Source organism: Lynx rufus, unplaced genomic scaffold (assembly GCF_022079265.1).
Source record: "Lynx rufus isolate CCGP_SWC_20201006 ecotype Redwood Valley unplaced genomic scaffold, mLynRuf1.p SCAF_7, whole genome shotgun sequence".
NCBI lineage: Eukaryota > Metazoa > Chordata > Mammalia > Carnivora > Felidae > Lynx > Lynx rufus.
This window is the reverse complement of record NW_025814889.1, coordinates 35,849,963-35,874,240: the sequence shown is the minus strand read 5'-3', so window position 1 is coordinate 35,874,240 and position 24,278 is coordinate 35,849,963. Positions and strand designations below refer to the sequence as shown.

General features: G+C 43.3%; 1 protein-coding gene across 1 annotated transcript in view; it reads right to left on the bottom strand.

Moving 5' to 3' along the window:
• CACNA2D4 (calcium voltage-gated channel auxiliary subunit alpha2delta 4) overlaps positions 1-24,278 on the bottom strand; it is a 111,500-nt gene that overhangs the window by 59,503 nt on the left and 27,719 nt on the right. The window contains exons 11-21 of the mRNA XM_047066487.1: positions 24,082-24,195; positions 23,548-23,626; positions 21,938-22,071; positions 20,115-20,192; positions 19,246-19,326; positions 18,609-18,683; positions 15,380-15,466; positions 14,766-14,837; positions 3,677-3,738; positions 2,339-2,406; positions 42-87 (exon numbers count right to left, since the gene is read on the bottom strand). Coding sequence (XP_046922443.1) covers positions 42-87; positions 2,339-2,406; positions 3,677-3,738; positions 14,766-14,837; positions 15,380-15,466; positions 18,609-18,683; positions 19,246-19,326; positions 20,115-20,192; positions 21,938-22,071; positions 23,548-23,626; positions 24,082-24,195 — 896 coding nt within the window. The remainder of the gene's footprint in view (positions 1-41; positions 88-2,338; positions 2,407-3,676; positions 3,739-14,765; positions 14,838-15,379; positions 15,467-18,608; positions 18,684-19,245; positions 19,327-20,114; positions 20,193-21,937; positions 22,072-23,547; positions 23,627-24,081; positions 24,196-24,278) is intronic.

Genomic DNA, 24,278 nt, shown 5'->3' with positions numbered 1-24,278 from the left:
CCCATTCTCTACTCTTCGTGAACAGTGAATTTCCCACTTACCAGTCACTGGCTAGGGTCAGATCTGGGTGAAGCAAGTCATGCAGGCCTGAAACCAGAGTTCACACTCAGTACGGTGCTCACCCACTGTTGTGAGGATGTGCACCTGAATTGTTTACAAACAACTGCCAGGAAGCTTCTCTAGGGAAGGACTGGGTTTTATTCTTCCTTGTTCTCAGCTCGGAGTAGGGACTCAACCCATAGGATGGTGCTGGGTTTGTACAAATCATGCCTTTGTCCATGTTGCTCCTGCTTCCTGAAATGCTTTTTCTTCCCATTGTCTTGTGTCCAAATCCCACCTATTTGGATCTCTCAAAGAGCTGATACTTTGAAACCAGTGGTTTTTGCTTCATTGTCTGCATTGTACCCAACTGAGTTAAATGGCCAGTCAAAAGTAGAACTCAGAGATGGGCCAAGTCTGTTTTGTGTAATCTCTGTAGCCTCTTGCTGTACCTACACTAACCGTGTGCTCAGTGTATGTTTGTTGATTGAATGAGTAAATGAACAATTGCCCTACTGAGCACCTACTCAGTCCTCAAAAATAGGTGCTCAATTGAGGTTTGTTAAATTGAAGGAAAGGATTATAGGAATACAAAGGGGAAATTTGTGGAGTTATTAAAAAGGGTACTGGACTGACATAGACATAAGGCAAATAGCTACAGGGTGATGCTCCTTTCCCCACAGTAAGCCTGGTTGAGTCCATAATTCCAAGTCCTTGGATCACTGGTTGGTCTAACCCATGGAAGTTGGTCTCTGTCCCCTGCAGGAATGTGCCCTGAGAATATCTAAGTACAGAAAGAAAAGTATAGGAAGAGAGAATGCACCATGGAGGCCCAGGGAGTTTGATCGTTTTGGGGACAGTGGAAGACAGGGAAGGAGTGTGGTCTAATGCCATGGATGTATGCTGTGAAAGGGTGAATGCAGGGGTCACATGGGAGCATGTGGCTGGGCACAGGGGGTCTGCCAAGGACAGCTGCTGGAAAAGTGACATCTACACTGGGACATGAAGAGTGGGTCCAAGTTAGGTGGGCTAAGAGGGTGGGCACTGGAGAAGAGAGCATTTCAGGGGAGAGCAAAGCACATGGGAAGATCTTAAAGCTTAGTGTATGGAGAAATGACCAAAAATAGAAAAAAAACCCTAGAAGGCCATTAAAGGTCATTTAGCAGTGACACAATCTGATCTGGCATTTCTAGATGGATCTCTCTGGCAGAGATTTACAGGAAGAGAGAGGCAGGGAGACCAGTTGGAGGCTGCTGTGGTTATCCAGGAGAGAGGTGACAATGACTAGGGCGCTGGCAGGGATATGGAGACATGAGATGCACTCAAGAGATGATAAAGGAAGAATGGACAGAATGTGGGTGTTAAATGGAACTGTGACCAAACCATCCCAGGACTTCCTGAGATATCCCTGAATCCCGGATATTAGTTTTGTTCTCTCAACGTGCTCAGGCAGCTGTAAGTAAAGAACAGGTTGGGTTAGGGAGGGTGGGGACCTTGTCCCCCATCCTTCCCCACCATTCCTTGCTGCCCCTCTCAGTTCACTTCCCATAAGTTCCCTACTATGGGTTCAGCTGTGTCCCCCCCAAAAGATATGTTGAAGTATGAACCCCACTACTTGTGAATGTGACCTTATTTGGAAATAATGTCATGGCACGTATCAAGTTAAGATGAAGTCATTAGGGTAGGCCCTAATCCAATATGACTGGTGTCCTTGTACAAGGTTAAATAGAGAGACACAGATGAGAAGCTACATGTGATGGTGAGGACAGAGACTGAAGAACTGTAGCTTCAAGTCAAGAAATGCCTGGGGCAATCAGGAGGTAGAGGCCAGGAAGGATCCTGCTCTGGAGGTGTTGGAGGGGGCATGGCCTCCAGAACTGCAAGAGAAAGCATTTCTGTTGCTTATGCCACCCAGTTGGTGGTACTTTGTTTTGTTAGCCTTATCCAACGGCTACAGATTTGCTCCTTTACTCTTTCCGGCCTCCTTTGTCATGACTTAGGTGAAATTCAGCTTTGTTCAAAAAGAAACATATCCCGTTGACCTACCTCTTCTGGTCCACCAAAGCTTTCCACAACGGCAAGTCCTAGGCTTTGCCGGCTTTGACAACCGACTGACAGATCCTGCAGCCCTGGTACACAGGACACACAGACCCCTTCTCACCAGGCAGCCTTGCTATAAGAGTTTGCTCAAGTCCAGGACCTGGGAGACTCTGGCTCTGCCCCAGGCTGGCCCTGCTCAGTGTCCCAGGAGAATCCATTTTCCTCCCACACTGCCCACCAGTACTGGGCACAGACCCACCTTCTTCCACAGTTGTGTTCCCCAGGAGGATGTACTCTCCATGGCCCCTGGACAGCACCACTCCCAGGCTATGGGGAGAACAGAGAACACAAGTGCTCAGCAGCAACAAGGGCCAAGCAATGTCCAGCCTACTTCCTTGGCCTTCAGCAACTTGGACTCTATGAATGTTGCCCCTGGCCTCACACGTTGTCTCCTCTAGAACTAAAGCAGCAGTTCTATGCTTCCATCAACCTCTCTTCCTGAGAAGGACTCTCAGTTCTGTAGGTCAAGAGCCCCATCAGCTACCATTTAATTTTATTTATTAAAAAAATTTTTTTTAATGTTTACTTATTTTTGAGAGAGACAGAGACAGAATGTGAGTGGGTTAGGGACAGAGAGAGAGAGGGAGACACAGACCCAACGCAGGCTCCAGGCTCTGAGCTGTCAGCACAGAGCCCGACGCGGGGCTCGAACCCATGAACTGTGAGATCATGACCTGAGCCGAAGTTGGACAATCAACTAACTGAGCCACCCAGATGCCCCATCACCTACCATTTTAGACAAGATTCATCCAAAACCTCTCAGGGACCTCCTGAAATGTGGAGAGGTTTCTATGTCTCACAGGCTTTCACAAATAGGAGACTGCTTTCCTGCCTGGTGAACACCACCATGCCCTCCTCTCTCTCCTAGTAAAACACTGCTGTTAATGTTTGCTGAATATCGAATTACAGGTATATCCTAGAAATTCTGAGTTCATTTGTTTGGATGGAGCCAGGGCATTGACAGTTTTGCAAAATTCCTCAGGTATTCTAATGAGCAGTCAGGTTGGGCACCACACTTTATTGAGAAATGAGGTAATTCAGAGATAAGGGCTATTTGTTTCCTAAGCTGTATAATGCCTCATGTTGACAACAGTTGGAAGGAACCAAAGAGATTTTCAGATTTGATCTTTCATCTTACAATCTTTTACATTGCATCGCTTTAAGATCTTTAAGTAGATTATGTCCTACAAACCACAAAGAAGTAGCTACTATTTTTACCTTCATTTTACAAACAAGAGTCAAAGGCAAAGAGAAGTTAAGTAACTTGACTAAGGTCACACAGCCTGCTAGGGGTGCAATTGGGACCCAAACCCAGGCAGTTTGGCTCCAGACCCTGCAAAGTAGGATACACTGGCAAAGCAGGTCTAGACCTCAAGTTTCCTGAAGGCAAGCCTGGGTTTTTTTTCTGTTACCATAAAATTGCCAACTAAATATGAGTAAATTCATTCCCCAGACCTGGAATTTCTGCTTGGAGTTATTGGAATTTATGTTCCAGCCATCCCACCTCTCCCTTCCAAATAAAACATGGGTCCCTCACCTGAAAGGTGTGTCACTGATGTCGGTGAAGAAGTAGTCATTGGTCAGGAAAAGAACTCTCTTCTGAAAGAGAGAAAAGAAAAGGAGGTTTGCTGGAGAGAGAAGTGCCTGACCATGCCACTTACCTCCTCACCTAATGCCCTTGGCTTTCATTGTCTCTGTGCCACTTCCTTCACCTCTGACCCCTTTCCCTGACTGCCAGGGGCATGCCTCACCTTGTTGACCACCAGGCCCAGCAGGCTGTAGCCTTGGGGCTGCCTGATTAAAGGACCAATGTCTACATCCTTGCTGTCCCACGAAGTGGCTGTTAGCCATGTGAGGCTATTGTGTGCTTGAAATGTGCAACTGAGGGACTGAAGTTTTAAGTTTTAGTTGAGTTCATACAAATTTAGATAGCCAACATGGCTAGTGGCTACTGTATTGAACAGTGCAGGTGTGGACAGCGATGCTAGCGTTCATACAGGACCAGCTAGTGCTAAAATCTTCTGGAGCTCATTTGTGTATGACCCACCTACAACCTCCCCCTTTCTGGAATACAGCCGAGGGAGAGGGAGCATGATTCCCTCCACTAACCCCTTCCCAGAGCTACGTCACTCTTTTACAACTTCTTTTTCCTTTCAAAGCTGCCATCTTTTCAGTTTCAGTAGAATTGTGTAAGTTAGGGCATCAGGTAGTTCACATGGTGGTTCAGGGCCTGGGCTGGGCATCAGGCAGACCTGGATTTAGAGCCACCTCGGCCACTTACAAGCTGTGTGCTCTTGGGTGATCTGTTTCACTTCAATTCTAAGCTTCAGAATTCTCATTTGTAAATCAGGATTAATAATAGCACCCCATGCATAAGGCTGCCATGAGGTGGTGAGTGTGACTTTAATGGATAGGGGTGGGTCCAGGGAAGAGCAGGATTTGCTCTGGGGTCTGAAGTCCTGTGGATTGTCCTGTCCATGAGAAGTTTATGCTGTTGGGAAAGCCACATGTTCTTATTCCCTTCACTTCTTTCTGGCTTTTAGAATAAGATGTCCGAAGGGGGTGCAGTGGAATTTGGGTGGCAAAAAAGTTTGTTTCTGGAAGAAACCAGCTTTAGATCAAACCTGAATGAACAGTTCTCCAGCACCAGCCTCATCCCCACAATGTTCCTGCCTCCACTGTCTCAGTCAGAGCCTCCCTCACAGTGGTGCTGGGGCAGTCGGGGGCCAGGAAGGGCTGTGGTGGCCTCAGGAGCCTAGTGTTCCAAGATGGGGCTGGCTTGAGGGTCAGAACTGGAGATTACCTTTAAAATTTTTCCTTTTTTAAACAGTGTGGAGGTTCCTCAAAAAATTAAAAATAGACCTACCCTATGACCCAGCAATAGCTCTGCTAGGAATTTACCCAAGGGATACAGGAGTACTGATGCATAGGGGCACTTGTACCCCAATGTTTATAGCAGCACTCTCAACAATAGCCAAATTATGGAAAGAGACTAAATGTCCATCAACTGATGAATGGATAAAAAAATTGTGGTTTATATACACAATGGAGTAGTACTATGTGGCAATGAGAAAGAATGAAATATGGCCCTTTGTAGCAACATGGATGGAATTGGAGAGTGTGATGCTAAGTGAAATAAGCCATACAGAGAAAGACAGATACCATGTGGTTTCACTCTTATGTGGATCCTGAGAAACTTAACAGAAACCCATGGGGGAGGGGAAGGAAAAAAAAAGAGGTTAGAGTGGAAGAGAGCTAAAGCATAAGAGACTCTTAAAAACTGAGAACAAACTGAGGGTTGATGGGGGGTGGGAGGGAGGGGAGGGTGGGTGATGGGTATTGAGGAGGGCACCTTTTGGGATGAGCACTGGGTGTTGTATGGAAACCAATTTGACAATAAACTTCATATATTGAAAAAAAATTTTCCTTTTTTGATTTTTTTAAATTTATTTTGAGAGAGACAGAGACAGTGCAAGTTGGGGCGGGGCACAGAGAGAGAGGGAGAGTGAGAATCCTAAGCATGCCTCATGCTGCCAGTGCAGAGCCCAATGCGGGGCTTGACCTTATGAAACCAAGATCATGACCTGGGCTGAAACCAAGAGTCGGACGCTTAACTGACTGAGCCACCCAGGGGCCCCTCCTTTTTTGATTTATTAAAGAAAAAGGCAAAATGTACAGATCTTAAGTGTATTCTTCCATTAGTTTTGATAATATATATATACCCATGTAGTTACCTCCCAGTCAAGATACGGAATATTTGCATCTTCTAAAAATCTCTTTGCCTCCTTCCAGCCCATCCCCACCCCACCCCTCCAAGGGTGAACTCTGTTCTGAATTCTATCACTTTACATTAGGTTTGTCTGTCCTTGAAGTGTGTACCTTTTGTGCTTGGCTTCTTTTGCACAACATAACATCTTTAAGACCACCCGTGTTGTGTGTATCAGCAGTGTGTTTCCTTCTGTTGCTAAGTAGCGCTCCAGTGTGTGGGCATGCCAGCTTGCCTTAATATTCACCTATTGATGGGCATCTGGAGTGTTTCCAGTGTGGGGCTATACTGAGCAGCTTTAGCTGCTCCAAATATTATTGACAAGTCTTCTTGTGGACATGTTTTTATTTTGCCTGATAAATACCTAGGAATGGAATTTCTGGGTGATATGCTAAAAGTGTTTGCCTTCATAAAAAACTGCCAAACAATCTTCCAAAGTTGTTTTTATTATACTTCCACTAGCAATATATGAGTTCCAATTTCTCTACATCTTTGCCAGGATGTGGTGTTATCTGTCCTTTAAATTCTAGCAGAAGGTATGGAATGGAAACTGACTGCAGCTTTAGTTTGCATTTCCTTGATGACTAAGGATGCATAGGGTCTGCTCAAGTATTTTGCCCATTTTTTTATTGGGTTGTTAGTCTTTTTGTTAACAATCTGTACAAGTTCTTTATGTATTCTGGACACAGTCTGAGCCTTGCTTTTTCATTTTCTTAATGGTGCCTTTTGATGAGCAGAACTTGTTGCTTTTGATGAAATACAATTTATCAAATCTTATTTTATGTTTCGTGTTCTTCATGTTTTATCTAAGAAATCTTTGGATAAGGGTGCCTGGGTGGTTCAGTCAGTCAAGCCTCTGACGCTTGGTTTTGGCTCAGGTCATGATCTCACAGTTCGTGAGACTAAGCCCCACACTGGGCTCTATGCTGACAGTGTGGAGCCTGCTTGGGATTTTCTCTCCCTCTCTCTCTGCTCTTCCCCCCACCCCCCACTCTCTCTCCAAGTAAATAAATAAACTTAAAAAAAAAGAGAAACCTTTGGATAACTTCAGGTCGTAAAGATCTTCTATGTTTTCTTATAGAAGACTAACAATTATTGCTTTTACATTGAGGCTATGATCCATCTCAAATTAATTTTTCTTTAAAAAATTTTTTTTAAGTTTATTCATTTTGAGAGAGAGCAGGGGAGGAGCAGAGAGAGGGAGAGTGAGAATCTCAAGCAGGCTGTGCACTGCCAGAGTGGCTGGAGCCCGTCATGGGGCTCAAGTCCATGAACTGTGTGAGATCATGGCCTGACCTGAAATCAAGAATCCTACACTCAACTGACTGAGCCATGCAGGTGCCCCTCAAGTTAATTTTTTTTTATGGTGTGAGATATGGCTCACTATTTATTTTTTTCATACATTTACTTAGTAGTTCCAGCACCATTTGTTAAAAAGACTTTCCTTTCTACATTGATTTGACAAGGTGGCTTTGTTGAAAATCAGTTGACAATATGTAAGTTTATTTCTGGATTCTCTATCCGTTTGTCTATTCTGGGTTCTTTTTGTTTGTTTGTTTAGAGAGCACAAGCAGGGGAGGGACAGAGAGAGGGAAAGAATCCCAAGCAGGATCTGTGCTGTCAGTGCAGAGCCCAGTGTGGGGCTCGATCTCATGAACCATGAGATCATGGCCTAAGCTGAGATCAAGAGTCACAGGAGCTTAACTGACTGAGCCACCCAGGTGCCCCTATTTTGTCTATTTTTATGTCAATACCACCCTGCTTGGCTACTATAGGTTTACAGTCAGTTTTGAAATCACATAGTACGAACCATCTAAATTTGTTCTTATTTTTCAAGGTCATTTTGGGCATTATTTAGGTCCTTTACATTTTCATATAGGTTTTAGAATCACCTTCTCCTGTTCACTTCTTATGCTATATCTAGAATAAGTCTGTTCAAATTTTGATTGGGATTGTATTGGATCTACTGGTCAGTCTGATGGATGGAGAATGGATGACTTAGCAATATTGACTAACAACCTGTAAACATGGTTATATCTTTTTATTAATTTAACTTTTTGACATTCTTTCTGCAACATTATGCAGTTTTGAGCGTAGAGGTCATATACGACTTTGTTAAATTTATTCGTAAGTTTTTTATGTTGTTTGATGCTATTGAAATTTGAAATTAAAAATAATTTATTTCCAATTGTTTGCTGATATATATAATGCAATTGATTTTTATAGTATTGATCTTGTGTTCTGTCAACTTGCTAAATTTATCTGTTAGTTCTAGTAGTTGTTTTGCAGATTCTTGGAATTTTCTGTGTAAACAATCATCTTGTCTATGAATAAAGACAGTTTTACTTCTTCCTTTGTAATTTTTGTGCCTTTTGTTTCCTTACCTATTGTAAGGATAGATCCTTGCAGGGTCCAGTGCAATGTTGAACAGAGGTGGTGAAAGCAGACATCTTTCCTTTGTTCACACTTTTCGGGAGAAAGTGTTTAATATTCCACCATTTAAAGTTAGCCTTTTCATAGATGGCTTTTACCAGATTGAAGAAGTTTCCTTTTGTTTCCAGTTAAATTTTGTCAAATGCTTTTTCAGCATCTATTGAGATGACCATATGGCGCTTTCCCCTTATGCTGTTAATGTAATGAATTACATTAATTGACTGACTTTTTTGAATGTCAAACTAGCCTTACATTCTTGGGATAATTCCACTATGTGCTATCATTGCCATTTATCTTATACTTGGGTACATTATAAGCCCTACAATACAATGTCAAAACCTTTGCTTTAAATAGTTGTCTTTTTGAGGAGTTCAAAAAAAGTCTCATATTAGTGCACACATTTACCATTTCCAGTGCTGTTCATTTCCTCATATAGATCTGAGTTTCCATCTGTGTCATTTTTCTTCAGCCTCAAGAACTTCCTTAAGCATTTCTTATAGGGCAGATCTGATGGTGATAAACTCTGTTCTCTTTTATAAGAAAATGTCTAAATACACATCTTTTGGAAGGATATTTTCTCCATACATAGAAATTTGGGTTGAGAGTTTTTTTTTCCTTTTGGCATTTAAAACATTTTATTTTATATTGTTTTTGATGAGAAGTCAGCCATAATTTTATTACTGCTTTCCTCTAGCTTCTTTTAAGACTTTCCTATATCTTTGATTTTCAGCTGGTATATTATGGTGAGCCTAGATGTGGTTTCTTTTTCTTTTTATCTGCTTGGGGGGTTGCTGAAAATTTTATATCTTCTGGGTGATGTTTTTCACCAAATTCAAGATATCTGGGGAATTCTTTTTTGCAAATACCTTTGTTCCATTTCTTCTCCCTTCTTCTGGGACTCTAAGGACATAATGCTAGACCATAGGTAACTGAGGGATAATTTTTTTTTCAAACATTTTTTCAAAATTTTCTTTGTTCTTCAGAATGGATAATTTCTATTTATCTGTCTTCAAATTCACTGTCCTTTTTTCCTCCAACTGCTGATAAGCCCATCCAGTAAAAATTTCATTTCAGATATTGTACTCATCAGTTTTAGAATTTCCACTTGGTTCTTGTGGTGGTTTTATATACTGTGTCAAATTAACTAAGCTGGATCTACATTTCCAGACTTACTTCCCTGAATGGTTCCAAGTTAGGGCTGGCCAAGAGAGAAGTTTGCATGAGATTTGTAAGGCAGAAGGGAAGTAGCAGCCATTTTACACGCTAAAGGTAAGTATAGTATATCGAGCACTTGCAGCTTGCTCTGATCTCTGGGCTTTCCCAACAGAAACTTTCCCCAGCTGCCACTGGATCTCCTCCTTCAGCTTTCCTGAAATCTGAGCCTGGTGACTGTGCAGCTCCACATGAATGGCATTAGCTTTTTCTTGCAGATTGCCCATATCCTTGAGATTAGAGGTAGTGAGAGACAGATGTGGGTTTTAGTTGTGGTTATGCTTCCTATTTTTCCTCATGGGTTTCAATCTGTTCTTGTTCTCTCTCCTGCACTACCCCCACCCCACCATTTCATCCAGCTTTCCTTTCAAATTGCTAGTCCTACTGACCTATGATGACTTCAAACTCACCACTAGATGCAGAGACACCAGCCTTACAAACTTCTTTACCAGCAATAACAATCTCATAATGTTTAACCCCTGGAATAAAACCCTATATTCATATCACTTGTAGTGGACCTACTTTGATTAAACCCCAACCATTTCTCTGCTGAGACTCTCCATTCATTCATTCATTCTGACTGCCCTTTAATTCCTTGTGCAAATGTGTTATATCTGCTATAAAGTCCTTCTAATCCAACAGCTGGTCATCTCTGGGTCAGTTTCTAAGACTGCTTTTTCTTTTAACTATGTGTCACATTTTCCTTTTTCTTCATGCACCTGCTAATTTTTATGCTATACTGGCTATTGTAAAGAATAGGTTGGAGATACCTTGTCTTCCTCTGACAAGTGTTGATTTTTATTTTAATCAGCAGATAAATAATTAGCTGATCACCTTGAGCATGTGGAGGCTTGGATTTACATTTTTGTTAGGGTGGGTCTGTTTCAACTTTGTCTTTAGGTCTAGAGTGAATCTCTTGGTCTTGGGACATAGTTTTTGCTCCTAAAGTATAACTCTTCTGTGCTTTCAAAGAAAATCCTGAGGTATTTACCATGCCTCTTCACCTTGGTGTGACTTAGACTCCAAACTGTCTTCATTACCATAGGCAACAGTTGAAATCCTTGTTCTGATTTTCAACTCTTTCAACTGTTGCTTTCCCCTGGGTACTTAGAGTCTCCCCTGCGTATATGTACTTTAAGGTCAGTCAAGAATTTGAGAGGAGTTTGTTTATATATATTAGGGCCAGCCCACCTGTAGGATCCCTTATTTCTAGGGTATTTTCTTTCATTTCAATACACTCTGAGAGCCCAAGTTCTGTTAGTTGATACTTCAAGATGGTAACTATAGCTTTCTGCTTGAATTATAGCTATTTCATTTAAACAGACTGGGGCATCCCTTAAGAAAAAAAAAACACATAAATGTGTGTTTCACCCAGTGTAGTTCTCTTGATTCAAGGGTTGAAGCTTCTTCAACCCTTGCTTCTGCCTGCTTTTGGCCACTTTCGCATGTCCTTAAATGTTTGTTTTTTAATATTTTGTTCAAATTTATAATTGTTATATACTGGAGAATTAGTCTATTGCAAGCTGCTCCCTCATAACTAGAATCATAACTTTGAGATAATCTTTTAAGGCTGAGGCAAAAGGAAGAGAGGAGTGGTGCTGTCTCTGAATCTTGTTAACAGAAAGAAAGAACTGGAGAGGTTTGGAAAATATGAGTAAAGAGGTGTCAGAACAATCTCCTCCTTTAATAGATTGCCTTCCTTTGCTGGAAAAAAAGTGAATGAGTGAGTGTGTAACACACAGAGAGAATGAGAAAGTGCTACAGAGCTACCCCCCTGAATCCAGTGCATAGGGATTAGAAGGTACTGGAGGAATATGCGGCAAATCTGTCCTAACTGACTATGTCAGTTGCTGGTGTGTGTGTGTGTGTGTGTGTGTGTATACACACCATGCACCCATCAGCAGGGCTAACTTGGAAAAATCTAAAGGCTAGTAAAGAACACTGTCTGTCTCTCTTCCTCTCCCACTGCTAATTATTTGTTCTAAACTATCAAACAAGATGAAAATGATAAAAAGCGTGCCAGATAAGATACTTCAGGATATTTTACCTGTTTTTTCTTTCTTTTTCTTTTTTTTAAAATAAAGTTTTAAATGAAACTAATGAACTTCATTCCTTCCTTCCTTTTATTCTTTGAAAGTGTGTGTGTGAGTGGGGGAGAGAGAAAGAGAAAGGGAAAGAGAAAGAGAGAGAGAGAGAGAGAGAGAGAGAGAGAGACTCTTAAGCAGACTCTATGCTCAGTGAGGAGCCTGATGCAGGGCTTGATCCCATGATCATGACCTGAGCTGAAACCAAGAGTTGGACACTCAACTGACTAAGCCACTTAGGTGTCCCTGTCTTTTCTTTTAAACATGGCTTAGGATATCTGCCCAGGATGCTACTGATGGTTTAGAAATTATGATACCTATTACTGGTCCACATTTTGGGGAAAACAGAGAGCTATCAAAATGGCCAATAGGAGGCCTACAAGCCAAAGCTGGACTCCTTTCAATTTGATATCTTAGATATTGGCCCAGATTGTTTTTTCAATATTTTTGGAATTAAATGCACATTAAAAAATACAGATTCTTAGTTGTCTCCTTTAGATGATACATGTAACTCTTCAGTTCCCAGAACCACAAATACTGAGGCTTGTCTCTATTACTCACATTTCTGAACACAGCCTATCTGACCCCATAGGTTTTTGAGTTTGTCAGCCCTGCTCTAAATCTTGCTGGGTTGCCATTACTGTCTTGTGAATGCCACCATACTTACCTGTCTGGTGTTTAGGAAAAAAGGTCTAAATTGATCCATGGGAAGTAAGGATACATGTAAAATCCCCTAGAGAAAACAACAAAACAAACTACACCTGCCAGAAGGATGGGTTGAATGATGACAGATATTCCCACAATGCTTTAAGAAAGCTTCCCTTGGCCTAGATATGAAGAGTGTTTCTAGTGAGGAACGAGTTTGTGAGGTGAGACACACCACTGAGCTGTGAAGGATGGGATAGAGTGGCAGGCGAGAAAACAATAGAACTGTCTGTGACTCTTAAAAAGAGAAGACACATTGGGCAGACAGAGCAATTGGTAGTGAAAAAAATGTAGCAACATCGCAGAGTGGCCTCATAATAGATCAGAGCAGCAGGAGGCTGGATACCACAGTAGTGGCCACATAGCAAAATGTCCTACACACACAGTGCAGGTGTGATGGCTTCTGAGCATGGAAGTAAAGAGATGAAAGATTAGAGTTGAGTTATGATATAATGAGGTGGAGGGAGAGGAGAAGACAATGAATTTTAAAGATGGAAACAGAATTCTAAAGAGACTCTTGGGAAGTCTTTAAGGCTGGAGAGTGAGTAGAGAATTCAGGGCTACTCCTACAAAAAAGCCTTAAACATTAGTGGTTAAGAGTGTGGGGTCTAGGGGTGCCTAAGTGGCTCAGTTGGTTAAGCATCTGACTCTTGAAATCAGCTCAGGTCACGATCCCAGGGTCGTGGAATCAAGCTCCATGTCGGGCTCCAGTCTGGGTGCGGAGCCTGCTTAAGATTCTCTCTCTCAATCTCTCTCTCTCTCTCTCTCTCTCTCTCTCAGAAAAAAAAAAAAGAGTGTGTGGTCTAGAATCAGACACATGAGGGCTTTGCAATTAATCATCTAGATGACTGGGCAAGTTTTTAGCCTCTCTAAATTTCCTCATCTATAAAATGGGGATAGGATAGTATATACTTCATAGGATTGTGAATGTTAAGTGAATACTTATAACATGCTTAGTCAAGTTTCAAATAAATGTTAGCTACACTATTGTTATTATTAGTAGTAGTAAGGCATGAACACCTGTGTGCTATGAAATGTGCATTATATCATGATCATGATCAGCATCACCCTATTTCATGTTAAAGCACCCACATGTCTGGAAGCTTTTGTTAAATAGCACATTTGACCTGGATGGTTTATTATCAGCAATGAACACATTTCAAAGGGATGGGCAGAAATTTGAGGAGAAGTTCAGACTGTCTGGATCTGGTTAGAACTCTTGCTCAATTGGTAGCTTTGAGAAGTGTGAAGGCAGCATGAGAACATTGGGCACTGGGAGGAAAGAATAGAAGACACACTGTACCTACTTTGTAAGTCAGTCTGAATTAGATATAGTATAGCTATATTCCAATCTATCTGGGAGTTGCTGTCTGCCATGTGCATGTTAAAATTTTCATTATAGCTACCTGAAATGTTTTGGTTGGGCTGGGCTAAGGAAGAGCTCCTTCATGCATGTAAGCAGGAGTCTGTTGGGATAAAGGTGGAGGTACATGGAAGAAACCTTTACTCTTTTGGATCAGGAGAAAGAGCTGCTATAACTGGTGACATCATTGATATTGTCCAGTCTGCCTAAAGGAGGCTCTTCTCAGCCGAGAGCTTATAAAAAGCAGGCAACTGCCACAGAAATCAGATACTGGTTCCAGTGAAATTCAGCCCATGTGTCTAAAGGGAATGCAATGAATTGCTTTTCCTTTCCAATGCTTTCTTGTTTGGCTTCCATGGAGGTTTGTGTTTGTGGAAGAACTTGGGTCTAATTGTTGCAGACAGATGCCTGTGTTCTTTTAGCTGAGGCAGATGGGCAACAAGAGGAGGAGGTGGGGGTGGTTGTGAGGGAGGAGGTGACATTTGTAAATATGTCAAGGGACAATGAAAATTCACCACAAATGCAGTGGAACCTTTTAAATGAGAAGATGAAATGATCTTTTATAAATGATGTGTAGATCTGGGAAGACAGCAATGGCATCAGTGAGTGTATTGATTCTTGACTATCTGTGGTTACAGTGGATGAAAATCAGCTCTAAGGAGTGGCAATTATTTTCAACCTCTTCCCATATAACACGATTTCAAGAGTTGCTAACAATTTATAAAATTAACTGTCGCTTTTCCTCTTTCCATAACAAACAACAAAAAAGCCAAATAGCAGGCAGCATCAGGAAGAAAAAAGCGTTGTAAATGCCTTGAGCTAAACCTAATGCTTCTCTTGGTAGTCTCCAAAGAACTGATCATTTTGTGGCCTGATGTTTCTCTGGGGTTGATGCACATTTTGGATATACTCTCTAGTCAAGCCCCATAGACTACAGCACGCACTCAAGACTTAAGCTCTAATTAAGCTAGGTCAAAGTCCCTTGTCACCTCCCCAAATCTCAATCAACTGGGAAGCTGCCTTCCTGGTACCAGACCCTGGTTCTTTCCTTCGAGCACCTTACCCCTTTGTCCAGTGGAACCTTCACGTCCATAGAGAGAGACCCTGTTTCCCCATTGATCATGGCTGTTCTCAGCTTCAAGAGGAAAGATAATGGTATTAGTTCCCTGGCTCACACTGGAGGGCGGAAGGCACTGAGCTTTATTGACCAGACTGGAGGTGATCCCTAGGAATAGTTTCAGTTCTTCCCTTTTTCCTTTAAGCAGAATACACAGGAGGGAACATAGATATGATTCTAGGTTCCACTCCGCTTATAGTTCCAGACATTCACCGAGATAATGCTCCCAAGTACACTGATGTATGAGAGAACATAGTGCCATATTACTGAGACACAATTTTTTCTGAATGAGCTATTGACCCCAAAAGTCAGAATGAAATACCACTGGAGCTCAGCCTCTGTGGTTTACAGACATGGCTCATTCAGCCTCAGCACCCCCTGGGATTCAGTAAGATACTGCTATGTTATTACAGCAGTAATACAGAACTGCTTCTGGTCTGGACTTGGAAAGCCTCCATGGGGAGGAACAGGGTGGTCTCAGAGCTCATGGCCCCACAGCTGGCCTGAGTACTGGCTGTAGAGCTACACCAGCTTCTATTTCTCCTGCTTTCCCCACTCACAGTTTCAGCTCGGTCTTCCCACTCCACTTCAGAGAGATCCACGCTGTTGTAGTTAGGTTTGGGTTTGAGTTTCTTCCCGTCTCTGTACTGGAGTGGGCAGGTCATGAAGAAAGACATGAGGTTAAAACATAAGGCCCTGCTATAAAGCCTTACAGATATATTCATAAAATCAAAGAATCTCAGTGATTCTTTAAAGGTTATCTGGGTCGTGCTCGCTTCGGCAGCACATATACTAAAGGTTATCTGGGTCAACCTTCCAGCTGATGCAGCATTTCCCTTCCCAACATTTGTGACAGATGGTCTCACGGCCTCTGAGTGAGTATTTCCCATGATGAGGAGCTCCCTATTTTGTGAGTCAGCCTGTTTTGGTTTTGGACAGCTCTAAATCGTTAGAAAGCTCTTCCCCATACAGAGCTGAAATCTGGCTCCTTGTTACTTTTACCCATTGGTCTTATTCTTTCCCTGGAGCTGCATATAATGTTTTCCACCTGACAACTCTAAAGGTTTGGAAGGTGCTTGTTACTCCTGACTTCACTTCTATAAGCTAAACATTCTCAGGTTGTAGATCCCTCAGGTCCCTCTGAATATGCTCTACTTTGTCCATGTCATTCCGAAAATGAAGTGCCCAGGATGAAAGTCAATATTTTAGATGGGGTTCTGACCAGTGTAGTGTGGGTGTGACCTGTGTGGACCAAAATATCATATGGCTTTGACTGCTGCCTCTGATTCTACTGGATTTTCAGGGCAGCTACACTGCCCTAATGGCCCAAATAGAGTTTTCAGTCAGTTAAGTGCCCTTGGCCTTCCTCACATGGTACACTGTTAAATTGCATCTTTTCAATATTATGCTTGAGCATTGAATATTTTGCAGAACTTTCCATGCATCCTAATATATTCATCTTGTTAGTTTCAGCCCATTGTTTATAATACTGCCTGAATACTAATTTCCTCCCTTAATGTATTATCCACACCTTCCAGACTTGGTGTCATCTGATTTCTATGTTTTCATCTTGTTGATTGAATTCTTGAATGGGACAAAGCCAAGGACAGGCAGATTCTACAGTGCCTAATAAAGACCTCCCTCCAGCTTGACATAGAGCCATTAATCAAGTCTTTGAATGTTGTTGTTTTTTGGCCCTGACTTCCATCTCTCCCTGCCACCCTCTCTCTGATACCAAGACAGATATTGTCAAGGTATCTGCTACTAGGTTGGCAGCACTTCCCAGGCTTAGTTTAATAATAGATCAAAAAAGGAAACAGGATGGTTTATTGTCAGGGTAAATTAAGAATCAGAGGGTCTACTTTTAGCAGAATGGGGCCCTGAAGATGCTTAAAAGACTGAAGTCCCCTATCACTGTGTATCTTGCTTCTGCCAGTTTTTTCTTTTTTCAAGAAAGTGTCACCTTGTTTCTGGGAGATTTGCATGATAATGGCCCCAGTAGTATTCTTTCATTCTTCTCTTTTTCTCTGCACCCATGCTTGGATGATGCTTCTGTTCTTGGCCTTGGTGATGCTGTGCTTATAGCAAACAGCACTGCCCTGCCATATTTTACACCAGATCTGTTTCTTTTGAGTAAGGTGCAATACTCGTCATTCATTTCTATTTTCTAATTCCTGATACATGAAAGATCATCTTTAGCTCATTTTATTAAAACCACAGTTCTACTTTGTATAACTTGGAGCACAGACAGAGAGATTTCAGGCCAGAAGTATGGCTCTTGATCCACTTTCAGTTTATTACTAGGCAAATCCTCTATTATTTTTATTTTTTAACTTCACTGTTATTCTTCTTAATACCTACCACAAATTGATAGTGCTTTCCTTAGGAATCTCATCATGGTGGCTTTACATAATAATGTTTGTTATGTAATAATATCCTACATGCTATTTTTCTCTAATCATTTCATTTGTTCAAGTCTATTTGTGTATACTCTATTTCCTTAATTAGACATAACCTTCTATTTATAGTATTCCCAGAGTGTTATAAGGTCAGGCACCCAGTAGGTCCACAATATTAATTGATTGGTTGAAGTCTTATATTCATCTAGATTATATAGATGGTGACCGATGAGTTTCTGACCATTGCCCTTCAATTTTACAAGTCAGCTCCATGATTGACATATTATTTTTTTTTCCTAGTGAATCATCTTATTGCCACTGGGAATGCTCCCTATAGAACCCACTGGTAGAGGTCAGTGACCCATTATGGGTTCAGATGCTTGCCCAGTAGAGTCTGAATTGGGAAGACAACATGGCTTCCAGTGTGCCCTGATCTCTACTATGAACTTCTATATTTTGCCTTAAATAGCTCAGTCAGTTGCTTTATGGACACTCAGTATCTATCTGAACCAAATTGAAATGGAATTTGGCTTAGAATGATTTCTTCAAGTGGTACCTGGGGCAGATGAGCCCCTTAGTAAGTTCTCACAAAGATGCTCTGCTTGGTATTGTCTTCAGCTGCCATTTCAATTTAGTGTGAGACTTTAAGGGGAAAGGGCTATGGTTCCTGTAGGACTTAACTGCCTTCTTCCTACTTCCCTGAACAATCACACTGAAAGGTGTGGCCATTGTCATCAATAGCAGCCAAGTGCCCAGACCAGAGGCATCAGGGAGCCCCTAGCCCTGGAGGCAGAACTTTTAGATAGAATGATGCAAATTTTTTGGTCATCAGTTGTTCTGAATGCATGTGAAAATGTTCCCAGCCCCATGCATCAGGATGGAGCGAGCTAGGAAGGAGGCAGGAGTGCTAAGGAACATATCATCCCAAGACAAACTCTGGGGAGCCTCAGCTTTACTGCCCCTCCCCCCCCACCTCTCATGAGACTCTTCCCTTGCCATTTTTATTGTTAACTCAATGTTCACACCCCCTTGAGGAGGGGGCAGTCCCTGGAGTTCTGCTGATACCACTGTAAGACTCCAAGAGGAGTGTGGATCAACTGAGGCAGTGACAGGAATGTAAGTGGAAGCTTGTCCTTCAGGGAAAACTGCACATTTCATTATATGCTTTCTGGACTGTTCATTAATCAGTTCACCTATTTTTTTGTTTTGTCTTTCCTGCTAGATTACAAACAGTTTGAAGACGGAAACCATGACTTAAATTTTTTTTCTTATATTATCCATTGGGTTCTTAAATGGAGCCCAATGTGTGTTCATTGTTTTAACTGATTTTATGAACTGTCCCCAAATCCCATATAGTTAAGATCCCAATGCAAGTAAGATCTGTACCTACCAGGGGTCGGAGGTCAGGATGTGAGAGAATGTAGCCATTGTTAGTGTTCAGAAAGGCATATCCATGCACTCCGAGCTGCCAAAACAACAGGGATTGAGGGGCATCAGACCTGTTGTTTGGGCTGGAGAACTGGAGCTGGGTGAGGGTTGGATTGCAGGACTATTAAAGATGGCAGCTCACAGCAGTGAGTTTTTCAAATAAGAATATAACTGCTTCTAGCCATTGATTCTGAATTCCTTTCTAAGTTTTAGTGTTTGTAGCAGCCACAATAATGCATATCATTACTCAGCCTCTTCCCCATCACATGCTCTATCTAGGTGCTTTGATGATTTAATCTCATTTGTTCCCCAAACAGGACTGCATGGCATGGAGGAGCAGATTGAAAACTGAGGCACCAGGAAGGGAAAGAACTTTCTGAAGCCCACAGAGCAAGTCAGAGCTGGTGGTGACACAGGGTCCCAGAAATCCAAACCACTGCCACCAGGCTCAGTGCCTGTACTTCTCTGTGGGGTGGGATTGAGGGGCCCCATCCCAACTCTGGGCTTGGCTGCAATGCCTGCAAAAAGACTCCTGAGCCTCGTAGCACAGCTCCCAGGGAGCCTGTGACCCCCCACTCAGGCATCTGATCCAGGCTCACCTTGTACCGGGGTGCCAGTTTCATCAGCTCTCTCAGGGCCACATCAGAGCCCACCACACCCAGAAGAATGCCATGGGATCGCTGGAAAGAAAAATACCTGGTTCAGGGGGAGGCCAGGCTTCCCTGTGCACAGGGCTGGACTGGACCCTTGGCCTTCCCAGAACCTGGAAGATATAAGCCACTTCCTTATATGACCCTTCCTCTGCAGTTGGATTTTAGGCTGAGCTCTCTGGAATAAAAATCTAGAACCTACCGGAAGAGGCCCCAGGAGAAATCTCAGCTGCAGGGAAGATTAATTTCCAGTATTAATATTTAAATCATAATATTTAAAAGAAATACAAAGTTGAATAAAATATTAATTTTCATAGCAGAGGCTGAGTATCAGAATCTGAAGGACCATAATCTATGGATGCTCTGAACACACAAGGCCTATAAGGAAACATTTTCTGACCAGATAGAGGATGGAAGGTTCTAGAAAGTCCTTTACCAGAGGCCTTTACAAATTAGAGGCTGTCCAAACTGGTAGGCTAAGTGTTGTTTTGCCAGAAAGTTGTCAGGTGACTTTTCTAGCCTTATATCCTCAGGACAGTGGTCCCATGTGCAGAGAAATAAGACAACCCCAAAATGACTAAGCAGAATCAAGGGGTGAGTTTGGGAAATATGGACCCCACTCCACCTCCCACCCTCACTCCCCTCCCAACCAAGAGATTCTGATATAAATGGTTGGGCATAGGGCTTGGAATCTGAATATAAAACCCTTCTGAGGTGGTTCTGATGCCCATCCAATCAAGAACCATTGGTCTAATGATGCCAGCCAGGGACCCCAACTTTTAAAATCTGCTAGAACTTCTCAGAGAGCAGCCACTCACCGTTTCATTCTTCTTGCTGAAGACTGGCATGGCCACAGTGGTGAGGAGCATCAAGCTCTGTGCCTGTGAAGTGAATAACTGCCAGGGAGGAAAGAGCAAAGGACAGAGATCTCAGAGTCCATAGTGTGGAGGACCCACAGTCACCAATGTCAACTATCGCTGAAGTGTCACCTTCCAACAGGAAGACGAAACCACAAGTGAGGTTCCCCTTCTCTGCAAAAGGACAGCTGGCAGAAATGCTGAAGGAGAGAGGTGGGCTGGAAAGGGGACCAGGCCAGTGTCTCTTAGCAACGATAGTCCTAAACCAGGACAAGTGTCAAAACTCCAGAGCCCACAACCCAGCTCCCAAACATGCTCATGAAGTACTCTTGTCTTGGCCATGCCAACGATGAGCATGAGCCATGGAAGGGGCACATCACACACATGCCCAGAAATCTCTGCTATGGATCCAAATGACAGCCCAGAGCAGTTAAGAGGGAGAAGGACATTGACACAGAGCCACCCACAAACACAAGCACATGCATGAGGAAGCATAGCTCAAGGGCAGGCATAGTTGTAGCTGACCTCAGGGTCACTCCCAACACACATGGGACAGACCCACAACCTCTTCGTCACTCAGAACACCAGAGCCACATCATTCCACACCTCCCAAATGGCCCTCCTCCCTGACTGCCTCATCTCATTGTGCAGCCCCCTTCAGCCTCCTTGGAAGGGGCTCTGCACAAGCACCCCACTTTATCATGAAGATAGGTCCTCACAGGTGGCATGCACAGGTATATTTAATATGTGTGATCTTCATCAGGATCAACCAAAGGAGGGTGCTGAGCCATGGAAGTCTATAGTATACTTTCTTGGAGAATGAATAACTTTTAAAAAATTGAATATATTTGACATATAATATTGTGTAAACTTATGGTGTTGCTTTGATACATTTACATATTGTCACATGATTGCCATTGTAGTGATGTTATTTACATTACATAATTATAGTAAGATATTGTCTATATTCATTATACTATGCAAAGATCATTAACCATCAAGTCTCTTCCCCTTCCTTATCTGATTTTTCACTTTAGAGTTTGGAAGTAAGGTTTTCTGAAAGTGAGTAGTTTCAGTTAACTAATGTTTTAGTAGCTACTGGAACCAGGAGGACCCTGGGGTTGACCAAGGGGATGCAAGAAGCAGCCTGGGTCCCTGATGACCAGGAAGCTCCTCATCAGCTCTGGGATGCCACCTCTAAAGTTCTTTTACATGAGAGAGAAGTACACTTTTCTCTTATTTAAGCCACTTATGTTCAGGTCTCTCTCAATCCTAGTCTGAGACTTTACCACTGAAGCAGGTGGCTATGTATGTGATATGATTTGAAAAGTGCCAGGAAGGTCCCTCTTGCCCCCACACATCTCATCTACTTTGGCTATCTATTCCTTTGTGTAAATCACTGCAACCCACAGGCAGTCTCTGAAAGTGCAGGAAGGGGAGCACCTGATGAAGCCATAGTATCTTGAATTACTGGTTGGCTATCTTTCTTCCTGAAACAGGTAGGAGAGAAGAACAATGAGGGAGGTGAGGACAATGGGAAGAAGGGAGGCACAAGTCTGGAGAAAAGGGGTTCTATCCATGGAGAATAGCCTTGGGCATGTCTGCTCACGGGGTTTCTGGGCCTCTGGGGGTAGCATACAGACAATGGGTCTTCTAGTGGGCTGAAGGTATTCACCCCTTCACGCCATCTCCTGAGGAGATGCTCTGCTCACCCCTCTCCTGACCCAGGAAGTTACCTATTACTCCCTGGGGCCCCTAACTCTGGAGCAGGGTCAGGCCCCCACCTTGCTGTCCATGTAGGCTTCTGTCCAGGTGATGTCATGGTCATGGTTGATGACCATGGGGCGGCTGAGCACGTGCAGGTACTCCATCACGTTCTCCTGTGCATCTGCCAGTGTGGAGATCTGTGTATAGTAGCCTGGCAGAGGAAAGGGTTGTGTGGTTGTGAAAAGCTGGGGGTTCAACTTGGAATCACTCTGCAGGGCCCACAAGTGCTCCCCCAGCTGCTCTCAGCTTACAGGTTGGGCTCTCACTGGGAGCTGCCCTGGGCCACAGGGAACTACTTCCCCCAAGGTTGTGTCCTTTCCCGCGGGCAGCTGGAGGCCAGTGGTGCTGCCTTAATCTGGGAGAACTGTGGGGGGACCTCTCAGTCCAGAAATGCTACAGGAGCAGCAGGGGCCTTGTGGCTCTTTTTCCCTCTCATGATTATGCCCTCCTCACTTCCTTACAGGGTCATCTCCCAAGAGCACCCCATCCTGCAGGCAGCTCTGTATTGGGGTCCAGTCTAAGACAGTAGCTTGGTGTCCCCTAACCCCCCTATCTCTGACTACTGTCCTTCCTTGTTTACAGGGAGGGGTGCTATAGACTTTTGGTTGTAGCCACAGTGATATTTAAAAGAGCAAATGGCTTATAAGGCTCTGAATGCCTTAATACATGTTTACCTGTCTGGTCTCATTGTGTATCACTTCCCACAAAACATTCATTCCACCCTCCAAAAAGTGAAACTGCTTTCCATTCCCAGCATGCTCTTATCTCAGACCCTTTGAACATGATCTTCACTCTCTCTGGAACATCTTTAATGCTCTCTATGTTGGCTGACTCCTACCATTCTCTATATCTCAGCATAGACACTTCTTCCTTTAGGAAGCCCTCCCTGCCACCTCCAAATGGGGGAAGTGCCTCTCCCATCACTCTCCCAGCCCCTGTAAGGTCTGTGCCCCTCTGCCCTTACAGTTTATATCACCACTGATGGCTGATTTGTCTGTTTGCTCTGCTGGACAGCAACAAGAGCAAGACTGAGTCCATCCTGATCACAATTTGGAAACTTTGCCAGGCACAACAGTACTTTCTCAATAAACTTTGGTCGAATCAATAGGGACCAAGTTGGCATTGCACAGCCCAGATCTTTGGCTCTGGCCAGAGACAGATGAGGACTGCACCCAAAACATTATTCTAAAGAAAATTATGACCCTCTGCTTTGTCTAGAAGCAGAACCAAAGTAAATGGACTTAATTTGCAACAGAGGAATGGAGGCTAGACATCAAAAAGAACTGACATTTAAACTGTAGGTCTCACCCCTGCATCACTCTGTATTATGATTCATACAGGCTTTATTTGAAGAGAGAATTTTCTCTTCTGCAAACACTGGACAGATGACCTCTCAGTTTCATTTCAGGTGACTTTATAAGTTAGAGTCCTGCAGGGGTAATCATGTATTTACTCAAGGTTTCCTGGGGCAATCTACATTTTGTCTAGATTTTTCCAAGTTAGAAGGAGGGGCAGATACTGTTATCTTGACACAGTACCTCTGTAAGGCCTCAATACAGGAGCCATGGCTCAGAACCTCCGATGACTGGGTGCAGGCTGTAAGCAGCTCTGCTCACACACCACCTACCTTTGTTGTTGCATGCAATCCACTTCATGCGGTCAGCAAAAGTCACTTCTCTTCCAATCAGATAAGTGAAAACTCGAACCTAATCCACAAGACACAGATACACTCAGCAGACATAGATCCTGGCCATAAGTAGTCTTGGATGTCAGGTCAAGCATTTTGCTGACTTTGAATTCTCCACTCTCATCCTTTTGACCAGAAAGGACCCTGAGGCCTAGGCAGCAATGGGACTTGCCAGGACCATGGTAATGTGAGCCAGGTATAGCGTGGAGGGTCACAGCCTGACAGTTTTCATCTGAACACCACATCTGGTCTCTCACCCAGAACACTCTCTCACATGAGTCCTCTGTGCCTAGGGTCACCATAATTTTGGAACACCAATCTGGGACATTTACTAATGTGTCTAATGGAGCAGGACATTTGAACTCAGGGCAGGCCTGGTTTTTCTGGGCACCACTGGTTATCCTATGCAGGCAGTAAGAGAACGCTTCCCTTGGCCCCTTCCCCTGCCCCCTTGACTTCCACCAGAAGGGTAACCTTGCGGTCAGGCCAGTTGTACTTCTCAAATACTGGCTCATAGTCTTCCACAGCCCCATCGGTGATCAGCATGATGGCCTGGTTGCAGAGGCTTCCTTGCCGGGCCTCTTGGAACTGTGTGGGGAAAGGACAGGTAACATGACTACAGCCCAACTGTCCCCCCCACACCTCCACCCTGTCTCCTAACCCTTTACTCT